At 32.3% G+C, this 24563-nt stretch overlaps 1 protein-coding gene across 1 annotated transcript in view; it reads left to right on the top strand.

Annotated features, from left to right (window-relative positions):
- Positions 1–19614, top strand: part of ALX1 (ALX homeobox 1) — a 28979-nt gene extending 9365 nt beyond the window's left edge. Inside the window, exon 4 of the mRNA XM_031938082.1 lies at positions 18993–19614. Within this exon, the coding sequence (XP_031793942.1) occupies positions 18993–19313 (321 nt within the window). The 3' untranslated portion in view covers positions 19314–19614. The remainder of the gene's footprint in view (positions 1–18992) is intronic.
- Positions 19615–24563: the final 4949 nt, after the last annotated feature.

The raw sequence follows: 24563 nt of genomic DNA, 5'->3' as shown, positions 1-24563 counted from the left end.
GAGAAATGGTCACTCTTTTATTGAATCTTAGCATAATATAGATGATGAAATTCAAATATTTATAGTGCATATTACAGGACAAGATGTTGTAAGGGTCCCAGAAAGAAAATTGACAAAGAAAGCATATCTCTGCCTTCAATGAGCTTAAAAAGTATTTGAGGAAATACTATAAACATTAAGAACTTTAAAAAATACAAGGTAGTTATTCAATAAAAGTAAAATAAATATTTGTTAAACATTTTAAGTTTAAAGATTTATCAAAATATTAATAAAGAAATGTTTCAAGTCTTTTCCAACTGCCATAATTTAAGCAAGGCAGGGGTCATAAGGTAATTGTTACATCTCTCTCAAAATTTCTCATCAAAGGTTTACATCCTAGTGGTATTTTGACATACAAAAAATTAAATGTAGACTGTTTCTTAAAAGGAGGACCACAGAATAATGGTGGATAGATTTTTTGTCTTGCCTCATTTTTTTATTGTCCGCAAATATCTTTCTTCCATTATTATTTTTACTTTCTCTTATGCTTCTTTTTCTTCTTTTTCTCTATCCAGTTCGTTTCATCTCTGTTCCTTTACCTTAATCTCCTTTTTGTATGTTATTCTTTTTTTAATGCATTTTAATCCATTATCCATTTAATCTATTATCTTCTTTAAATCTCCACTTTCAAATCCACAAAACATCATTTTGTTGCCTTATTACTGAAGACTTATAAGAGACTTACTGAAAGCTCACTAAGTTACCTAGAGATGGTACCTAAAGTAGAAAGTGAGATTATGCAATTGCATAGTGTTTGAAGGTATGCTGTGTTTTTGTTTGATTTTGTTATGATATTCCCCCCAAAAAGGAGGCATGGTTTAGAAATTACTCAAAAAAAATAATGAGCTAGTTAAGATCATTCTTGTTTTCTTCCTTCTTGCTACAGATAGACCAAAATTTTCTACTAATTTAATCTCAGGTTGGTCAGACTCCTGTTAGGGTAGCCAACCTTAGAATAGGTACATTGAGAGAAAAAAAATTGATTGACAGAATGGATTTAGTAGATTTTTTATTAACATCAGAAGAAAGTACTTAAAAAGTGAAGACATTAATACACAAATAACTTTTAATGTCACTGAACTAGTTTTTCTTCTTAAAGAAATCTGGTTTAGTGGATGAAACATGAAATAAAATATCAAGAGTATTTGAGTTTGTAAAATACATTAATCAGGGCTTCATGCATAGAATAAAAACAAATCTCCAAATTTTTAATTTATTTATTTTACTGCTTCAAAAGAGGGAGGGAGGTAGAGTTGAAGTTTTTTTTTTTTGTTGTTTTTTTTTTTTTTTTCTGATTTCGTTTAAAAAATCATTCCCAGGCTGAGCTCATGTCTGCCAAGCTTCAAGCCTGGAGGAAACTTTTATCATGGAGCCTAGAAATAGAAATTTCTACTGGAAACTATAGTATTATCCAAAAATTCAATGCAAGAGAAAATCTAATCTGATTACTGTGACTAATTATAAGAATAGTTAAGTATTAGAAAAAGTTGGAGGCAGAATAACAAAATAAAAGAATGAAAAATATGGCAAAGGTATTCATTCTTAGCAACATACAGAGAAGTTTTAAGGTAATTCAGGCAATGAATATAATTTCCAAACAAATCACTTTATTTACCCTCAACATGATTGGTAGCAGGCCTCAAATAAACTGTGATATAAAAGAGAGAAATAGGGAGATAGGAAGGTCTAATCTGAACTTCTAGCTCAATGAACAATGGATTTGGACAAGTGATCATACCTCCTTGGGGCTTGTTTTCTCATTATAAATGGCATTCTTGAACTAGATAATCCTCAAGGTCATTCTATTAACCATGATTCTTCATGAGTGAGCATGTTAATGGCCTTCATTCTTGTCAAATTTCTATATTTCTGAAAGCTATGGAAAGACGCTTTCAGTGGAAAGAGGACAATACCTGTGAATTTGTAAGACATATTAGCTATGTAACTTGGCTCAAACCATTTAACTTTTCTGGGTGTCAGTTTCCTTATCTTTAACCTGAAGGGAGCAGGCCCAAATGACCTCTAAAATCCCTTCAAGTTCTATCTGTGTCATCCTATGAAGATTTGTTTTTTCCTATTATGATGATTAAACTTTGAATTATCTGATATGATAGTCAGTAAATCAATCCACAAATATTTATTGAGTAACTACTATGGGTACCAATATATGATATAATGGAGGAGATGTATACATGTATATGTATGTGTATGCAGATATATGTATAGGTATATACTTATAGATAGACATAAATACACAGTTATGTTTGTATATATGTACAAATGTGTATTCATGCATGTATACCTATACATATAGTGTACATGTATACCTGGATGGATCTATATCTATATCTATAAAATAAATATATAAACATAGACACATATGTAGATACAAATGTGTTTCTGTGTATATACATATATTCATGATACATATGTGTATGCAAACACATATACACATATACTTTCATCCATATACAATATGATTATAAACATGTATACATATGAATGCATTTATACATACATAATTTAAATATAAAATACACAAAATGAGTATCAAATAAATAAAAATATATATAAAGTAACTAAATTCAAGATAATTTGAGAAGGATGGCACTAGTATTTGGTGAGATCAGGAAGGGCTTCATATAGACCAGGGCTTCTTAAATTTTTTCCATTTGCAATTCCTATTCATCTGAGAAATTTTTACACTACCCCAGGTATATAGGTATGAAATCAAACATTTACTGATAATAAATCATAAAGAAATTTATTTTAAGCTATACATACAATTTTTACCATTTACCAAAAATGAAAGTAAACTTGCATACAGATGAAATGGATTTGTTTCTTTGTTTTTACAAAAAAAAATTAAATCTTGGTGGAATATTTAATACTTTTTACTGTTAGCAAATTTTTCATGACCCTTACATTCAATTATACAATCCCACATGAAGCTGTGACCTACATTTGAAGAGCGTTAATATATAAGATGGTGCTTAAGAGACTTTTTTCTCAATGGTATTTGATTTTTCCAAATACATGCAAAGATAGTTTTCAACATTCACCTTTGCAAAATTTGTGTTCCAAACTTTTCTTTCCCTCTTTCCCTCTCCCCTCCCCATGACAGCAAGCAATCTGATATAAATTAAACATGTATAATTCTTCTAAGCATTTCCATATTTGTCTTGCTGCACCAAAAAAAAAAATCAGATCAAAAGGGGAAAAAATTATCAAACAACTTTTTAAGGTAAGAAAAGGGCCTTTTAACTATCATTTTCTTTAATGAAGTAATATATTGTACCAGCAAACAAATAAGAATGACTTGCTGAATGTTCTGTCTGAAGCAGATGACATTACAGTTAAATGTCCCTTTGTGGCAAGATTTTTACATTACCTCATGAATGCTAAGAAATAAGACAGCTTTTTTTTTTCTTCAAAATTCTTCATTTTTGTGCCTACATTACTTCATATAAATATTAGATTCACCTGCATTCGTGATCTGTGCCTATAAATATTCACTTCTGAGCATGACCATTTCATTGTTTACCCATATGGTATTGGTAAAATGAAAAGTTTTAGTGATCAATTATAAAGGTTTTAGTCCTCATCCTGAGTAATTAACTGAGTAACCTTTAAAATATACCTTGGCCTAAGTTTAGTTATTGAGAAAAATAGAGAGGTCAATGATTTCCAAAGTATTTTTAGCCTAAATCAACTAGAATTTATTAAGTGTATAGCACATGTATAAGATGGTGCTAGATTCTCTTCTATAATAAAAAAAAAAACAAGCTTTTGCTCTCAAAGAACTTACACTCTATCAGGAAACAAAATGTATTCATATAAGTACACAATATAGATCAAGCAAATGCACTTTTTTTTTTCAGGGGAGGTAAGATTATTAACAACTTGGTGAAAGACTTTTTATAGGTGATGAGGATTCCGAGACACAATTGAAAAAAGGATACCTTTCAGTCATTATAGACAGATTATGAAATATTGTGCTTATAGAACAGGCTTACAAAATATGGACGTTATTTATGATGATTTAGAGTTTATGAAGTTTACATATTTCATCCTCCCAACAATCCTCTGCGGTATGTAGTGCAAATGTAGTGTTTTACAGACAGAAAAACTGAAGCTTAAAAAGTTTTAGTGGCTTACTATTGAATAAATAAGGGAAGGAAATTGGCATTTGTTAAGCAATTCTTTGTTCTGGTCACTTTGCCAATTGCTTTTCAAATATCTCATTTGGTATCCCCTTGGGACATAGGTATTGTATATAAATATCACATCTCATTTGGTTCCCATATTAATATTGGGAGGTGGTAGGTACTATATATAAATATCAGGTTATGGACTTAAATCCTGGTGCCTTCATTACTCCAAGTTAGATAATCTTTCAACTACATCATACTGTTCATCAATTAAAACAAATGACTTTGAAAAGGAAATAGTCATTTTGTTCCTAAACTTATTATATCATAGTTTAAATCATAGAATCATAGTTTAAAATTAAACATGAACAATTTACATCAGATATTTATGTTTTTCTAAAGTAGAAAAACCAGTCACTCCTTGTCATTATACTAGTAAATAGAATACTTTTATTCTAGTGTAAGCATTTTATGAAAAATCCTACATGGAATATAGACATGGAAGATTTGTTTGCATAAATTGCCAGAATGGTCTTATAAGGCCATTCTCCCCGCCCCCCCCCCATTGCCTTAGACGCAGGGAAATGGTTTCAATTTTCACATGTGTAGCAGTTAAAACTAATCAAAAATGCAGTTAAATGTGCTATCTAGGGAACATGTTTGCTCATTACAACTAAAGGAAAAATCCAATTTAATTTAATTTTTTTTCTTGAATTAGTACTACAAAATATGGTTCCTGTGGGAAAGTTTCAGTATATTCTGAATTTGTTGCTGGTTTATTCTCATGAGAAAAATTTTATTCTTTCAAATATTTCAGAAAGGGCTTGGAGTAGAAATTATTTAAGAAAGTTTTAGTTTACCAAAACTTTATATATAACTTTTATGGGCATCCAATGGAAGATCATAAAAATAAATCTTTTGTTTATTGAATGAAAACCCAAAGCAAAATGATCAATTGCCTTGGTTTCTGTCAAATTGTGCTAAGGGCTTTAAGAATACTTGCTAACAGGAGATCAAAGCAGAGGTGCCAATCTTTTGTTTTTAATTATATATCATTTCCAGGGTCATCAAGAATTGATTTAAAACACAAATTGGAGTGCTTTCCTTAGTTTTCTGATCAACAAATGCTAATTAGAAGATAATAATGGAAAAGTGTTCTTATTTGTGTGTGTGTGTGTACATACACATATATAATTTCAGGGGGGCGGGGAATGTCCTCCAATCCCCATTTATAATAGGGTTCTTCCAACACATATTTTTGTGCTGTTTTAAAATTTCATCTTGAATGAAACTGAATTGAATCTATTTGAACATAAGCTTCTTAATGCCAAAAAAAGATTTTTGATTTTTTCTTCTTTGTAAAATATCCCAAGTATAGTATATAGCACATAGTGAGGGCTTAATAAATGCTTATAGACCGATAATAGAATTACTGTGCCCCTCCCCTTTTTATGATTAGAAGATCAAAGAGTAAGTTTAAAAGTTTTGCTTTATTGAAAATTTTAAACAGTCAATTTGACTATTTGGAAAAAGTATAATTTTTCTTTCCAATAGATTTTATCTATTATGATCGAACCAAAATCCTTTCAATGCTGATAATAAATCAATAGTTGTTTTCAGGAAAATTTAAGTGATTATCAACTGTTCCAGTAGAATGAACCATGGATTTGTCTAATGAATGGTGATAAACCTCAGGCATTCTTCTCAGACTCAAAAGTTTCAGAACTTCCATGACAAAAAATTATTTCTTCACACAATTGTTAACAATACTTTATGGATCCTATGCTCCATGTTGAACAAGTGTCACCTGTAAATATGGTGGGAAGAATGAGGAGCACTTATAAAGTTGTTGAGAGGCAGCATGAGATTAGCTATATGTAAATGTTTTAAAAATATAAATAAGGGAATAGATGAGGTGAAGTGAAATTTTTGCAATATTTCTTAAATAAGTATTGAGCGTCAAACATCAAAAAATTTCTACTTTGCTGATGATTATTACAAAATTTTAAAAGATTAGTGATATCACCACAAAACAGGAAATTGTGTGGCAAAGACTTTGTTGTATCGCTTGGATGATAACAGTGACAATATGAACTAGAAAATGAAACAAATTAATTATGTATGGTTTTATTGTATCTGAAACAAATAAATGAATAGATAAATGAAAGGTAATGAATTTAAATATTAAGCAGCATAAGAAACTAGAAAAGATTATTCATTTTAGGTGATGCCTTATTAAAACATTTTTACTGGAGTTGTCCATTTCTTAGTATTCTCTATAAATTAGAGGGAGATTAAACAAATAAATCATTAATGTAATAGAAACTTTTCAAAAGAAATGATGATGGCTGAATGGTAGAACTACCTAATCAAACCAATTGGAAGAAGAATGTGTGTGTGTGTGTGTGTGTGTGTTTATACCCTGTGATAAAGTATACTTTTCTTTTTGAAAGGTAAATTTTTGAAGATATACAGATTATAGGACAGAATATAGACTTAATTCTATCAAAATGGAGCAAATTGTGTTGGATACTCTATATATACAGCATTTCTTTAACTTTATATTGTTTATGAAATACGGTATTTCTTTCTCCATATTGTAACATTACTAAAATGAATTCAAATTGATATATTTAAAGATATTGAAGAATTAATTTCAAAATTGCAAAAGTAGAGATCCAAATGTGTTATCTTTAGATACAAAAGATACATAACAATTACCTTCATTCACATATTTGGACATAGACCTCAAACTAGATTTCAAAGCTCATATAATTTGGAAAGTAATGAGCACAGGGTGAAGAAAAAATAATGTCCAAATATAATTTGTATAAAAATTCTCAGTAAATCTTGCCAGGTTTGGTTTCTGTGACTTAAAGTCTCCTCAAATTATATAAAAAAAAGCCTAGGCAGAGGTGTAGCATATTTAAAATTTTAATGAGAATTTTATTAAAACTGTTGGGGAATTGTGGTACCAATGGTATTTAGGTACAGATAAATCAAAAAAAGTTTTTTTATTTCTATTTAAAATATCAAATGAAAGGCATCTATGCACAGAATAATTTATAAACAGCACTATGTAAATGTTAGCTATTTTATGTCAAGCTATTAATAAGAAATATGATGACATGATTAAATGTTAAGCACAAAAATTATGTAGAATATTATTAGGAAATATTTAATATGCAAGCTGTTGCTTGATGAAAATCGTATAAGACAAATTCTGCATGTTGTTATTTTTTATCCTCCTTAATAAAGGTATTTTGTCATTCTATTTGAAATAATAAAATGCATAATTTCAATGATGTAATATATTTGACTATTACAATTACTAAAGGTGAAGTAATCAAAGATGAAGGAGTCAAAATTGTGAAACTAGGAAAATAAAACAGAAATATGAAAAAAACCTATTAAGGCAATTGCAGAATTCACTTTTTTATCTGAAAGTTTTATATGTTTATGAAACTATTCAGACATGTACATTTCTGCTATAGAATCAACACTCTTTATTTTTGGATTTTAAATATATATTTTCCCATTTTATAGTGAAGACAACTTTTTCTTTCAAAAGAAATTTGAAAGTTTGGTAGCAATGATTTAAAAATAAATTCAATTTATACCAAATTGTTCAATTACAGAACTCATTATAGTGTGTATATATATATATATATAAAATTTCACTGAAGCTAGTTTTCTTTCTACTTCATATTTGAGATATTTTGAATTTCAAATAATTTAAAATAAATGCTGAAAAAATATCAAATATCCCCCTTCCTCTCCTCCTCACCTCTCCTCCATCCCATTCATGGTAGTGGAGAGCCCATTTAGTGGTAGCATGTTTTAATGGAGCATGGGAGTTAGATTCAGGAGAACCTGGGTTCCTTTCACTATGAGATTCTGGGCAAGTTACTTATCTCTCCAAACCTCATTTTCCCCATATTTAAAGTATGTAAAATAATATCTATAGATACAAAATAAATTCAAGGTAGTTTGAGAGGGGAGTTTTTAGAAGCTGGGGTGATTAGGAAAGGCTTGGTACCTCAGGAGTGCTTTGAAAGAATTGATGGTGTTTTCAGAGGAAGGAGTATATTCCAGGCACATGATATGGAGTTGGGAAATAGGAGTCATTTGTGAGCAACAGAGAAAAGACCAGTTTAGCTAGATTGTAGAGTGCATAAGGAGGAGTAATGTGTGATGATCATGGAAAAAATAGGTCAGGGCAAAATTATGAAAGACTTCAAAAAGGGAGGATTTGACATCTTATTCTAGAGGCAATAGGGGGCAACTGGAATTTATTAAGTAGCAGAATGACCGAGTAACCAAGATGTTGGGAAACTCAAATAAGATAATGTGTAAAGTTCTTTGGGAACCTTAGATCACTATACACATGCCTGTTATTAATAATAGCTGTAATAGTAGACTCATTTTTATAGCATTCCAAAATGGTTTCCTATCAGAAAATCAAATAAGCTATACAATAATTTAGTAAACTTTTCGATTTTAGTTTCTAGTTTGGGGTAGACTTTAGACTTTAGACTCCATCTAATTTAATGATAAATTGTGAATATTTTTAATCATGGAACATTTGAAAAAATTTTTTGAAGGTGTCATAGAATGTAGTTGAATTTTAGACAGCCTTCAGTGAAAAGAAATCGATACTAACTAGTATATGTGGATAAAACAGTGCTTTGCCTTATATACGAAAACTATATTTAAAATAGAATTAATTGGATTTGTTAACTAATTAAAACTAATAGTGTGTCTATATATGACTCAGGATGTCACTGAAATTGAAGCAGACATTTGAGAATCTTCATTTGCTCTTTCTGGGCTCACCATTTATTGACATCTGCCCCGCCTCTCCCCCAAAATGAATGCAACTCTAAAAAATAAAATTTATGTGAATCTTCTTTTTCATCTTAATAAGAATTAAGCATATCACCACCTTGACTTTTCAGGAAATGGATATGTAAGTAAAATTAATGCAACAGGCTATTAGAAAATTTCAGCTGTTTTTGAGGGATGCCATATAAATTTTTTTTTGAGAGAAACAGTAAAAACTTTTGTGGTAATATATATTATGGGGTGATAATGTGCCAATTAATTTTTACAGGGTGGCTAGGTTAACAGTGACTGGAAGAAAGTAAGGTAAAAGCATGATATTAAAGCAGGAAGACAAATAAAAACTTTTAATTTTAATTTATTTTATTTTTATGCTTTAATGTAAATACATGAAATCATCTCAAGTATCTCATATGCTTTCTTATTTGTAGGGCAGGAGATAATCACACACACACATTTATTTGAATCTTTCATGCTTATGTGAAGGACACCATATTCCTAGGGGGGTATTTTCTTCTTAATCTGTAACTCCTGCACAGAAGACTTTTCTTTTCAAAAAAATTAATAAATAAATAAGCAAACAAACTGACCACTTTGGAAATATAAATATAGTAAAAAATCAGGTTTGGAACTTGTTTTTCAATTAAAGGGCACATGTTTACTGATGCATTTCCAGGTGTTTCACAAGCCTCTTTTATTCGAATTTAGTTTCATGGACTAATTTCTTCTGAGTCGGTTTAAGTTGTGTTAATAAATATGCAAAAATGTGTATCATAACATAATTTGAACTTGCTAGACTTTTCAACTAGAATACTCTTCTTTTGCTATATTTTTTCTCTTCTAGATTCACAGAGTAGAAAATAGCTTTTTTTTTTGTTTGTTTGTTTTGTTGATCATGTCAGTGAGGCATAGAATTGAGAGGTCCCTCTCATGAAATTGTAAAGACCTGCATTCAAATTCTGTGTCCGACAGGATTAGAAGCCAGGGGAAAAAAGGAAAATCATTTATTTCTTAGTTTATTGTTATTGTTGTTCAATCCCTTCACCTGTGTCTGACTGTGACACCATTTGGAGTTTTCATGGAAAGATACTGGAGTGATTTGCCATTTCCTTCTCCAGCTCATTTTACAGATGAGGAAACTGAGGCAAACAGAGTTAAGTGACTTGCCTAAGGTTAGATAGCTAGAAAGTGTCTGAGATCAAATTTGAATTTAGGAAAATGAGTCTTCCTGACTCCAAGCCCAGCATTGTATCTACTGATCCACCCAGTTGCCTTAATTCCTTGATTCCCCCACTTAATTCTCTAAAACTATAAATTAGTTGTCAATACTGGGAAGGCGATCATGGACAAATTGCTTAACCCTCTTAGTGTTCCTAGTTAACTTTTTAAAACTACAAATTACAGATTTTAAAAAAATCTACATTGGTTGAAATAGTCACCATCTTGGGAACTCCTTGCACACACAGTCATCCAGTCCATTTGAAGGCCTCTAGAGTGGAAATTTTCATTACATGGAAGGTAATCCATTCCAACTTGGGGCAGATCTAATTGTTTTAGTAAGGTGAGGCAAGTAAAATTAAACTGAAGTCAGATCATTTGACTACTTTTTGGAGTTCCAATAAACTATTTTTTCAAAACATTATGGCTAATCTTGAATAACTGCATGTTGGCTACCTAATAGCTTAGGTAATAAAGGTTTTATATATGTGTGTATATATATATATATATATATATATATATATATATATATGTGTGTGTGTGTGTATATATATATATATATATATACACACAGGCACATATATACACATACATGCATATGTTTATTTATATATCTATCTACATACATATACATGTACGCTTGTATTTGCAAGGCTTTCAGGATGTGACTTGCCCAGGATCACACAGCTGGAAAGTGTCAAGGTTTGATTTGAATTCAGGTCTTCCTAATTCCAGCAGGGGTGGGGTATGGAGGTGTGGGAATGAGAGATAGAGGGTCTCTATCCACTTTTTAACTGGTTGTTCCCAGATTTAGAATAATCAAAACTATAAAAAACTGTTGCTAGTTAGTTCTGCTGAAAGTTTGAGGTTTGATTTGAATTCAGGTCTTCCTAATTCCAGCAGGGGTGGGGTATGGAGGTGTGGGAATGAGAGATAGAGGGTCTCTATCCACTTTTCAACTGGTTGTTCCCAGGTTTAGAATAATCAAAACTATAAAAAACTGTTGCTAGTTAGTTCTGCTATACTGTCTATCAGAGGAATAGATAAGTAGGTTCAATTTTTACTTTTGCAGTATAAATTTAACAGACTTTTACTCAGATAAAATTTCTCCTTAGCTATTTATTAGTTTTGTGATATTGGACAAGTCAGTTTATTGCCCTAAGCCTTAGCTTCCTCATATTAGGGTCTGCTCACAGTACTGTGAGGATTATGTGGATAAAGTATTTTTACCAACTCTGAAGTACTATACAAGGAGTTCCAAAAGTCTCAGTGTAGCTTTAAACTGCACCACAACTTTTGGGACACTGCAGAAAGGTGAAAAATTGGGGGAATTTGAATTTTGTCCTCCTAAAAAGTCATAATAGTAAAATAACTGAACACAGGAAAAGTAGATGAATTAAACACTGCAATTGTCACTACTTTCTTTTCCTTAAAAATAATATAACTATCATATCTATGGTAACATGATTTATATTTTCTAATGCTTGCTTACTCTAGTGATAAATATTAATGATAAGAATGTTTGCATAGCAAAGACCTTGAGTGTAGTTTTGATCTTAAACCTCCCCACCTTTTTTTTTTTATAGTTACTGCTTTTCTCTGTTAAACACGAAAAGATGTATGTACTCTTGATTTTCACTTTTAAAAGAATCTCAAAGGGGCAGGGGATGAACATAATTCTAGCCCCGAGTTCCAAAGCCATGCAGTAATTAAATGCTAACTTTTTTTTTTTATTTGGCTAGGGAAAAAACATTAAGAAGCAAATGTTCAAAGTAGTATATGGCAATCTTGTTGAACTTCCATTCATGTTAATGGGAGTCAGTTGGCTAAATTTTCCAAACAATGCTTTGAACATATTAGTGCCTAAAACTTAAAAAAAAAAAAAAAATGTTGCAAAGGACATTAAGACCTGGAATGTTTTGAGATTCCCAACTCCTTTTAAACACAATAAAGAAGGAAATATAATGGCATGCTGTTCTTTTCTATATACATTTGAAAGGAGGACGTGACCAGTATTTGATATAACTGTTGCTCCTGGCTAAGGTACCCTGGGGCACTATAGATTTTTAGGTGTTTAGGAGGACCTGAAAATTCTTCCAATCTGAGATGTTTCCTTAAGGTAGGGCTACAATAAAATCATTCAAGAGTAAAGAACAGTACTCTAACTAACGGGAAAGACACTACTTACAGACTAGTTTTATTTTTTCCCCAAAGGCTACTCCCTGGTGTGGGAACTCCCTCTATCCTCTACCCTCCCTACAGACTGGCAACTACTCTGCAAATCTGAGTATTAAAGAGAAGTCTAAAGCACTGAGAAGTTATGCAACCTTAAGCAAGTTAAGCCCAACACAAAAACCAATCCAGTCAAACAACTCAAGTCAAAGTCACACAGCCAGTAGCAGGTAGAGGCTGTCTTGAACCTAGATGTTCTCAGCTTCTAGCTGATCCTTTATCAATTAAATCTCTCTCTTTCCTATTCAGAACAAGTAAAATTCCAGAATTTAACAACTTCTCTCTAAGAAATTCCTTTAAATATGGAATAAAATAAGGTCACTCATTTCTTTATTTATTTATACAGGCTGTCCCAAAAGTCTTAGTGCAGTTTTAATCTAGAAAAGATTTTGTTATTAAACTATTAAAGTCTACTACTGCATTAAAACTTTTGGGGCATTTTGTATATAACAAGTATTCTGTCTTAAAAAGTGAAGAAAATTTTATAAAAACACATAAAAGGAAAAAAAGAATAAGAAAATTAATTACTTTTAAATCGGTCAATGAAAGCTGTACTCAGCTGTATTCTACTAAAAACAAAACAAAACATCATAAATCCCTAAATATAAGATGAGTAAGATTTAGCTTGATTGTAATATGATGTAAAAAGAACTGGGGAGACTGATGGACCATAAATTCAAGATGATAAAATGTCCCAATCCCTTTCTCTGTGTGTATTATGTATGTAAAGAGGTTAATAATGTTTAAAATGTATAAGGATTTTTAGAGCTTTAGAAGGAAACTTTTTGCTAACTCCATCTTGCCCAAACATGTCATTTTTTGTAGATAAGGCAACTGTAGCAATAGTTACTAGTTGCTAGCATTTATGTAGTACTTTTAGCTTTGCAAAATATTTTAAATTGATGTACATATATATATTTAATTCAGTTGATCCTTTTAACAACCATATGAGTTAAGTGCTCTTATTCCCATCTTACAGATGAGAAAACTGAGGCACAGAAAAGCTAAAATGACTTGCTCAGGGAACATAAAGTTTAATAAGTGCCTGAGGCAGTAAGTATTCTTACAACTATTCACATTTCTCCTTATAAATGCAACAAACTTAAGGGAAGTCTGAAGACAGGGTAGGCTCAAACTTCTTTGGAGCCATAGTTTTTTATTTACATATTTTCCAGGAATGAGTAGGGCATTTGTGCCGTTTTTTTTAAGTTTTAAAAAATAAATAAAATTCTGTAATATGATTAAAAACACTTCATAAAACCCATAGTTTAATAGAAAAATATATTTATTTTTAGAGTTACCCTCCCCATTTATACCTTCTTATCTGTGAAAAAGTATAAAAACAGTTTATTAGGAGAAACTTGAGATATTTGGTCTTCTTAAAAGTCCATAGTAAAATGTGTATAGCCTCATGTTTGTATGAGTCAGTTGTTTTCTAAAAATATTGCTGTTGATTGGAGCCTCAACAATAGAGTTGACAAACCTGAGTTGTTACATGTTTTCAGAGAAAATGTTTTTGTTGTCATGATTATGTTTGTTTTGGTCATGGAAACTAATGCATTATAGTGGGTTACTAATTCATAGGTAGAGTATTGTCTATTTCCCTTTGGATAGAGGAGATCTGTATATTGTTTTCACTAACTTCATGTTACTACTTATCCATATGTATATTCAGTATTTCAGAGAATCTCAAAGATCTTAACTAAAAGCCATCTTTCTTTGTTCTATGCTTATAATTAAAAATTTTTTATCTCAAGTTTTTTTTTCTTATCCCTATTCATTAACTTTATTCATCTTTTAGGCTTATCATAGCCATTTTCATTTCTGTCCAGTTCAGATACTTCCTTGTACATTGTTTTGTGTATAAGACCTCATTGCTGCCATGAAGAAAAGCAGCATAGCATTGTAAGAAAAATCATGAATTGAGAGTCAAATCAAATATGTTTAAACTTGGTTCTGCCATAGATTAACTGAGTGATCCTCAGTAAGTCAGCTCTCCTCTTATAGCATCTTTGATCCATGACATGGGGAGGATGGATTAGAGTAGGGAGTTCTTGAGCTAGAGTCCATGAACTGGTACATGTGTTTTTAAATGATATTTCAAAAGCTGTATTTCAACATAATTGATTTCCGTTGTAATCTCATGAATTTTATTTCATGTATTTGAAAACATTATTATTCTGAGAGGTGGTCCATAGGGCCCACCAAACTGCCAGATCATCCCATACCACAAAAAAGGAATCCCTAAAATGAATCTTAGGTCCCTTCCAAACTCAACATCTTTGAACAAATACATGTGCTGGTTTTGGAATCAGAAAGATCCAAATGTTAAACTATTCCCTGATAGTAACTAATTATATGATAACTCCAGACAAGTCACTGAAACTCTTACAACCTCAATTATATTGGTTGCAGTTTGAGTCATTGTTGGGAATAAACAGGGACTGGATTAAGGGGAGGGGGTAAAATGAACTAGTGAATATGAAAGGTCTTTAAACAATATAAAGTGATATTGAGAAAGTGTGTGTGTGTGTGAAAGCAGTTTGTTGAATACACTTTTCCACTAGTTATTTCTAATAATAAGAAATGAACACTGAATTCTTTAACAACTAAGATACTCTACTGAAATAGAAAGGAGAATATAGTGAAATTTAAAGAATGTAGAATTTGGAAAAAAAAGGCTCTGGTTTCAAACCAGGGGTATTATAATGTTCAGATGAGGATAATGGATATAAACTAAAGAACTATATAGATGCAAGCTATTGTTATTATGAATCTATAGTTATAAGACATCCAGGCTAATGATGACTTCATTCTCTGAGCATGTCCTTGCAGGGAAGTCAAACACATATTGACTTAGAAAACCACAAATTAACACTATGTTATACTGTATTTTTATTTATTTTGTTAAACATTTTCCAATTACTCTTCGATGCGGGTCCTCCCTTGTACTTCGGATTTTGTCAGAGGCTGGCAATGAGCCTCTGCCCTACTTCTGCACTTCTGCAGAATTCCAGCACTGTTTATATAGTAATGTAAGAGTTCGATGGTAAATGTTTAACAACCAAGCTACATTGACATCATACTTTCTTAAGGCTAGGTAATCAGTAAATAACAAATCAAGCCTAATTTGTAGCAATTGCTGATTTCTGGGATATAAATGGTCATACCAAAAAATTAACTATTGATTCTTGCTTACGAGTGCTCCAATGTACCCCTCCTTCAAATCCTCATCCCTTCTTCAAATTCTGCCCATTCAGGGTTAGGGTTAGGGTTTGCTCATCAATGAAATAAAGTGGTTAAATCAAGTGGACCTCTAAGGTTTCTTTCATTTGCAAATCTATGATACTATAATAACAACTTGAAAACTTTAGTTCTACTGGAAAAACCAAGAAAAAACAAATTCATTTTCAATTTGTGAAATGTGTTGTCAGGAACCAAGTGACCTTGGCTGGTCTTAGGCATCTAGCAATGGTTGATTGCAAGCCAGAAGAAAAATCACTCAGATCTGGTCAGAGGAACTGTGTGGGTGACAGAGTAATGGCATTAACAGTTCCTCTTGTTAGTCTGAGACACATCCGTCAGTGGTTACTGGCATTGATCATTATGTCCTTTTTAGAAGAGAATGCATATCATAGAGTAAGCCCAAATTAAAATAACATTTCCCAAGATGCCGCAAAGATTAGCTGAGTGTAAAAATCTCATCTTGGAAGGGGACAGCTTTATTGAATTTAAAGCATAGTCTTCAGTAATTAAGCAATCAAAAACATGTATTATTCTAAAAATAACACTCTATGACTGATCTAATCCATTACAACAACCATTGAAAGAGCAGCTTGCCAATAAATAGAAACCCTTGCTACACACACACGGACAAAATTCATTTTCTTTTGCTAACAGATCTATGGAGTTAATTATGACAGAACTCTTTGCTTTGTCTTTCCTGAGTGGTAAAGAGACACAGGAACTTTTAATTTATCAATCAATCAATAAACATTTATTAAGCACCACTTCATGCCTGGCTTTGTACTAGGCAGGAGGTGCACAAGGCAACAATAAATCACTACTTTTCCTCAAGGAATTTATATTCTGCTAGAAGCATCATTAAGCATATTTTTTGTAGTTGACTTATATATAACTAATGCTAATTAATATAGAAACCATGATCCTGACATGAGCATTGGAAAAAGATGATTGTTGGGGTGGATGAATTCTCTGACAAATCTAATGTGGGGAAGTAAGGCATGTGTGTGTGTGTGTGTATATATATATATATATATATATAGATACCAATCAATAGCAGGGTATTTAGAATGTAAGCTTCTTGAAGTCTGGGACTGTTTTATTTTTGTTTGTATGAGGTACTACCAGAACTGGGGTAGCTAAGTGACACTACAGTGGATAGAGCTCTGGGTCTGGAGTCAGGAAGTCTCATAGTCCTGAGTTCAAATTTGACTTTTGACACTAGCTGTGTGACCTTGGATAAGTCACTTAACCCCACTTACCTCAGTTTCCTCATCCATAAAGTGATCTGGAAAAGGAAATAGCAAACTCTTTAGAAATTTCTGCTGAGAAAATCCCAAATGGGGATATGACTGAAAATGACTGAGCAAAAATATCAAGTAGAGTTCCAGCACTTACTTGGCACTTAATTATTTTCTAGCTTAAATCTGAATGTGCATCTATCATGGCAGCAAGTTGTCCAGTTACCTTGCCTTGTTTTGCTAAGCAAGTTTTTTTCTATACTTGCCGGTAAACATATTCCATGCCTCATATCTTTCCTTCATTTACAATCTTATTTGGGGGCTACAAAATGACATAGTATATATGGTACCAGTCTGGAGCCAGGAGAAGCTGAGTTGAAATCCATCCTCAGACTAGCTATGTGACTCTACATAAGCCATTTGACTCCAATTGACTCCAAAACCAAACAAACAAATAAAAACCCAAACAAAAAAAGTTTATTTGAGGGTGTTCTGAAGGTGGCTGTGAGTCTTTTCCATATTACTGAAATCGAGGCTTGACTCCTTGTTTTGTTGATTGTTGAGACTTAAGAAAATGATGGAGAAAATATTAATACTAATTAATTAATACTAATACTAAAGATTAAGTATGTCCCGAATGTATTTTCCTCCTCAAAGAGACAGTTGTTGCGCATTTACCCGCACACCCCTGAAACTTTTCCTTATGTTTTCACTTTAAATTTTCCATTCCAACCACAGTCTACATTTATTCATTTGCCTTCAAATTTGAACAGTTTCAGGGGGTAGAGGAGAGGGCAATTGTGTTTAATTAAATGAAATGCAACAATCTTTTATCGAGTACATCAAGTACCCACTCTATATCAGGTCCTTCATTAGGTGCTGGGGTTACAAAAACAAAAACTGGATTCTTCCAACCCTCAGGAAATTTGTAATCTCTTTGTACTAATTCATTAATACAGTATAAAGTTCTTAATGTTTCCATTTTAATAACAATTTGAGATATAAAATTCTGGGATAGGAAGTTCCATACCAACTCACCCTTCTTACAGATTTGTATGTAAACTTTGTTAACATTTTTTATATTCTTTTCAGGCTGCTTCCATCATTTTCTCTTTTTTGCTTTACTATTTCAGATTTGTAATATTTTAAATATTTCTTATTTCTGATCCTTCTAACTTCAGTTACACTTGACAGCATATTCAATAAATCATAAAACAAATGTCTGGAAAATGTACACTTTGTAAGGGTTCTAGGAGCTCTGTCTTGAAGGTGATAGAGTACCCAAGATAATGAAAAAAGGCTAAGATTTATTCAGCCAAGTGCCTGTGATAGCTAAGACCTTTAGAGAGCACACCAGTCTCATGCGAGGAATATTTTCTAACAGAGTATGCCCCACAGAGAAGCTGGTTTGGGAGACTAAGAAAATTGCTCACTCATATTTTGTCTAGAAAGTCATATTTTAAAATCCCCTTTGACCTCAAAGGATATGAATGGATCATTGATACCAGGAATTCTCCACACTAGTGAAATCACAGGTTGAACTGCCTCCATTCCCCATAACAATATAAAAAGAATATTTTCTTTATCTTCTATTTTTCTTTAAAAATACTAATATAAAATATATATTGGAAAGAACACCAGATTAAATTTAGTGACTGTGAATTCTGGTTTTCATTGTGTGACCTTAGTGAAGTCACTAAATTATAAAACTCAGTGTCCATTTCTGTAAAATGACCTCATTGGTTCCTCTCTGTTCTAAATCTATGATGCATCTTAGCTTCTTGAGGCTGAATCAGTTGAGTTTTGTATTTCCCAGGGTCAAATTCACAGCCAATTGAGTTCTATTAAAATAAAATTATTTTGAATCAACTATTTATATACTAAAAATTTTCAATCATTGCCCAATATGCTTAGAAGAAAATGGTCAGCAACAGAGCAGGAACAAAACTAAGTCAATTATAGAAAAGCTATTAAGTGCAAAATTTCATAAAATATATTTATATATTTCTTTTTTTTTGTATTCTAGATTCAAAACAATATGTGGGCAGGAAATGCAACTGGTGGCTCTGTGGTTACCTCCTGTATGTTGCCACGGGATACGTCTTCCTGCATGACACCATATTCTCATTCGCCTCGGACAGATTCCGGTTACACGGGGTTTTCAAACCATCAGAACCAGTTTGGTCATGTGCCCCTCAACAATTTTTTCACTGACTCTCTCCTCTCTGGGGCCACCAATGGACATGCATTCGAAACAAAACCAGAATTTGAAAGGAGGTCTTCCAGCATTGCTGTCCTTCGAATGAAGGCCAAAGAGCACACTGCCAATATTTCATGGGCCATGTAATATACAGTACCCCTTTATTTTCTTTTCATAGCAAAACGAAAAAAAAAACATTCTTCTTTCTCATATTTAAAGGATGCAACAGTAAGCTGCTGTGTGGGGGGAGATTGTGAAAGGTCAGGCTACATGGGGAGAACAGCTTACAATGAATACTAATATTATTTAACAATAAAATCTAAGAACGAATTTGTAGAGGGACTAAATTGGTTTACCATGCACGGATCTCAACCAACCCTGTTTAGTGGTAAAACCTTTTCTATTGTACCAGTCGATGAAATATGATCATAAAACCTGCTAAAAGAATAAATGCATTAAACAAATACCTTTGCTAGAGATTGATTTATGTGACCGCTTCATACTAAGGAATTCCCTATAAATTAATACCCGATAGAGGAGGAGGAAATCCACTGGGGAAAATTTCAGTGTAGCAAGTAAATACTGATGTAAGGTGTTTGGGGAATTGAACGTATGTCTCTCCATCCCGGTGGGTATAACTCCTTTTTGCTGACACTTTGATATTCAGATTTTCAAAGAGGTTTTTAGATCTCTCTGTTTTAGGACCTTTCTACTGTGTGAAGAATTACTACTCAAAAATCAGCAACATTTGCACGAGATTTGGGGTCAGCTATATGAACCTATGTGGTCAAAGGTGATAACTGAAATATACTAGTACTGAATTCACATATAATTCCAAGGATGATTTTTTGTTTAATGTCATCATTTTGTGGACTTACTGGTTATCGGATTACTTCAAATGAAAGAAAAAAAAAAAAAAAAACAAACGCTTACCTGATTGAGGATTTCAAATTTAAATAAATAGCACAAAGCAGAAAGTAAAACTTTTTTATTTAAATATTTTATTATCAGTGCCCTTTGCCTACTTAGTGGAGTATATGTATACACATATGAATATGTATATATGTACAAATGTGCACACATGTATACATGTATCTGTGTTTCCTCTTGGATCTCTCCTACCTTTGCCCCTTGAGCCACCATTCTTTCACATAAGGAATGAAACTGTCCAAAAAGACTTACTCAAATTCCTGTTGGGGGAAAAAAAGGAAGAAAAATAACTTTGCATCTGGAAAATTGCTAACTCCTTTGATTTACTTCTCCTCCCTTTCCCCTGTCACATTCCAAGCTCCTTCAGATGAGTGAAATGTCAGCCTCCTTGAAAGTAACAGTCAGTCTCCCAAGTTCATAAAGGCAAAGTAAATTAATTGAATTGAAGAGGACTTGCATGGCTGTGATTAGCACAGGATACAGCTTTCCGTGTGCCTCTTGAATCTTCTTGCTAGTTTGACTAGCTTTGAGGAATATGAGGGTGGACTGGGGGAGGGAGGAAGGGGAAGGGAGCCTTTTCCTTCTGATAGAATATGAGGGAATAAAATTAGAAAGATTAAATTCCAGAGAAATAATATTTTAGTCCTATAAGTACCCCCTATTCACTAGGAAAATATTTATAATAAACAGACATGACTTTTTGTAATAAAATTTTAAATTAAACAGATGATCGAGATGGGGGAACATCTTAAACCAACATGCCCTGACTTCATAATAAACTTTAGTCTTTATTGCTCTGGGTGTTCATGTTTTCTTCTCTGTGTTACCCTAAAATGAACTTCTTAACTTTTGCCCTGGGAATCAAGAGTAAAAAAAAAATCTTTTCTCATAATTTTTTTTTAAAGGATATGTTTAGAAAGTTTTGGGATTCAAAAAAAAAGTCTTTTTCCCCCTGGGTACATGATTAGAAAAAAAGTGAGAACATGTTACTCTAGAAATTGAGCTGAACTGAGAAGATGATACTTTTGGAATTTTTTCCCAAAAGGCTGAGTTTTTCTCAAATGAAAACTATCTGTTTTTAGTTGCCTCAAGTCTCCAACTTAAAACTTGCCAGAAAAATTTAAATACCCTAAAATACTTTTCCTGTATTTATGATTCCCTCTTAATTCTTGAGTTCCCTCAAACTCTGGCCCCAGGCTAATAAACATCCACACAGCAAATTTCATATGGTAACAACAACAAAAAAAAAGCTTTAGTTAAACTCGTATTAGCCAAGAAAGGCTAGATAATGTACCTTCCTTGCATATGTTTATTATTCTTACAATACTAGTAAAAGAAATATTTCAGTTGAGTTCACCATTTGCTTCTCTTATGATCTGATCCCTAAGTTTCTTCAGCAATATTTTCTTCACTTTAAAAAAGGTGATTTACATATTTCCTTTCCGATCATTTTGGTTCATGTTTGGATTGTGTGATGAAACATAAGTTAATGGTCAATGGAGGCAAGGATTCCAGTTTTCCTTAAAAAATAAAGTGAAATATTGTTAGAGAACACATCTATGGGTTACTTGAAAATATGGATTTTTTTCTTTCCTTTTTTCTTAAAGAGAGTGCATTTCCCCCCCACAAATTTCCATAAGAAAGTAAAAACAAACAAACAAAAAACCCCCAAAACTTATTGGAGTCCTGATCTTTATTGTTCATAAGTTGATGTATTATTTAACCTTTATAACACTGGGTAAACTCAAGGAATTGTGTTTATAAATTACAGAAACATAGTCATTCCTAGCTTTTCATCTTGCCTGACCTCTGTCAAATTGCTGATCTTTTTACTTCTGAAGAAAGAAAAAGGCTCCTTTCTTCACATCAGTTCTTATTAAAAGAGTACATCAGCCATTTATATATATTTTCTTCTTTCACTCTTTCCCCTAACTTTTCCTGTGTTTTTTTATACATAATCTCTTTTGCCTACCTCTCAGTCCACTTGTAGTCTTATAACAAAGACATGTCAAGGGCAAGTTTTTAGGAGAGAACCAGACTTTGATGCAACCTGCATGAGAGATTATATACAGAATTTAAAAGGAATTAAGTTGTATAAACTTTGGACCTTGTAATCTCTCTCTTCAGCAGTAGACATAATATATGCTAATATTGGTGTAATCATATTATAGAGTAATAGATTCAGATTCAGAAGAGACCTCAGAAGTCTTGTCATCTAGTCTAGTCATTTTATGGATGGGAAATCATTTTAGGGATGGACTTCAATCAAGGAAGGGAAGTGATATTCCAAAATACACATGTAATAACAATAATGGCTATTAGTAGGGATGTCACAATTACTTTAAAAACATAGAGAGGTTCTTTGTTTTGTAATTAAAATTAGGAGTCATGATATAAAATCAAAAAAGTGGTATCAAATGTAAATAGATATTGGACCACTCTACTTTAGATCAGATTTAGAAAATGACATTATCTATATTGAATTGTATTTTTATTTCTTTTGTTAAACATTTCTCAATTATATTTTAATCTTAATGGGGTATGCTTTGGACTTTTGTTAGCTACTTTCCCCCCAAGACTTTGATATCTCTATGTCTAGTCCAATCCTACTATTTTATAGATGGGGAAACTGAGTCTTGGAGCAATTGGAGGAACATTTCTAAGACCACACAGATAGTAAGCAGAAGAAGTGGGGGATTTGTATAAAATAATAAGGGAAGTAACTTCTTTTTGTGTGTGTGTGTGTGTGTGTTGGGACAAATTGGGATTAAGTGACTTGCCCAGAGTCACATATCTAGTTAGTGTTAAGTGTGTGAGGTAAGATTTGAACTTAGGTCCTTCTGAGTCCAGAGCTTTTGGGAACTTCTTAAAGGGGATTCACAAGCATTCAATTCACAGTCCAACAACTAGTTGGACTGTGTCTAATTATATTAAACTAGTATAGTTATAGAACTATATATACTAGTTCTACAAGATGGTGTCAAAAGTTTTCTAGCCCAGTAAATAGTCTATTAGAATTGGAGATGGGAAAAGCTGATTTCAAACCTTCCCTTTTTCACTTCCTCCCACACAACACTCCATCTCTTTTCTCCCATCCCTGGCATACTCCTGACATCTACCTCTCAGGTTCCCTGGTTTCTTTCAAGTCTCACCTCAAATCTGACCTTTTTTCTAGAGGTCTTTCCTGATTTTCCCAGCTAATAGTGCCTTCCTCATAAGATAAACTTCCCATCTACTCTTTAATTCTCCTTTAGAAGGTGTCCCCAAAGTTTGTGTGCAAACTTCATATTCTGTATATAACTAGCTACTTATTTGTTGTTTCCCCTATCAGAATGTAAGCTTCAAGGTAAGCACTTAACAAATGCTTTTTGATTAACTCACTTTGAGCAGGTTAATGATCTTCTCCGAGCCTCAGTTTCCTTATTTGCAACATGAGAAGATGTTGTGAAACTCAAAAAACCTAGTGTGTATAAAAAGGATTTTTAAACTTTAAAGTGTCTTATAACCATATTTAAAAAATTCTTTTTGGTTTCAATAAGAAATTTTAAAAATAAGTTACTATTTATGATCACTTCACATCTGAATTTGTTCCCAAACTTTTGATCATGGCTTCAGAGAGGGACAAATAGACTATCTAGAGTTGCTAATTAATCCAGGAGAGGGAATTCTTATATCCCTCTTTGACATGGAGTGGTATATAACAACAAACCAAAGTTTAGGGTATAATTGGGTTAATTGATAGATGTTTTCTCTCAAAACTGCTTTACATTTTATATCCTGGCTTGGGAGGGGCAATTAGCATACTCATTTTACATGCATCTTCTCATAATTTGTAGTTCATATATTTTCTTCTAACGCTATACACATGAGACAAGTTGTTAAGATTTAAGAAAAACCATCCAGAAGATCAGCTGCAATTTCCATTCAAAATCAGGTTTTTCAAATCATTAGAACAGGAAGTTAGCTACCTAAGAGTTACATACATGGAGTTAAGCCAATTCTGTCTGGTCAAAAATATCTTTTGCATTAGTTTGTAAGCATGCCCAAAGTTCCCTCCATTAAACACATTCCTGTGGATTGAAAGATTCCTTCCAGAAAGTCCTTATGAAAATGCAAATAGATAATAAACTATGCAATAAATTAATGGTTAACTCAGGGAGATCTGCAAATTTTTAAAGAATATTTTATAAATATATTTTAGTATAATTGGTTTTCCTTTATAATTGTATGTATTTTATTTTATTCATATATAATGCAGAGATTTATAGACTTCAATAAACTTTCAGAGACGTCTAGGACACACATACCCACTCAAGATTAAGAATTAAATTAGGGATTAATCTGTTAGATCAGATTAATTAAATTAATTAAAAGAAATCAGTATCAGATACTTACTAGCTATATATTTCTGGACAAGTCACTTCACTTCTTTTAGGCTTCATTTATTCATTTCTAAAATGGGAGAAA

Source organism: Sarcophilus harrisii, chromosome 5, assembly GCF_902635505.1.
Source record: "Sarcophilus harrisii chromosome 5, mSarHar1.11, whole genome shotgun sequence".
NCBI classification, from domain to species: Eukaryota; Metazoa; Chordata; class Mammalia; order Dasyuromorphia; family Dasyuridae; genus Sarcophilus; species Sarcophilus harrisii.
This window is presented reverse-complemented; position numbering and strand designations above follow the sequence as displayed.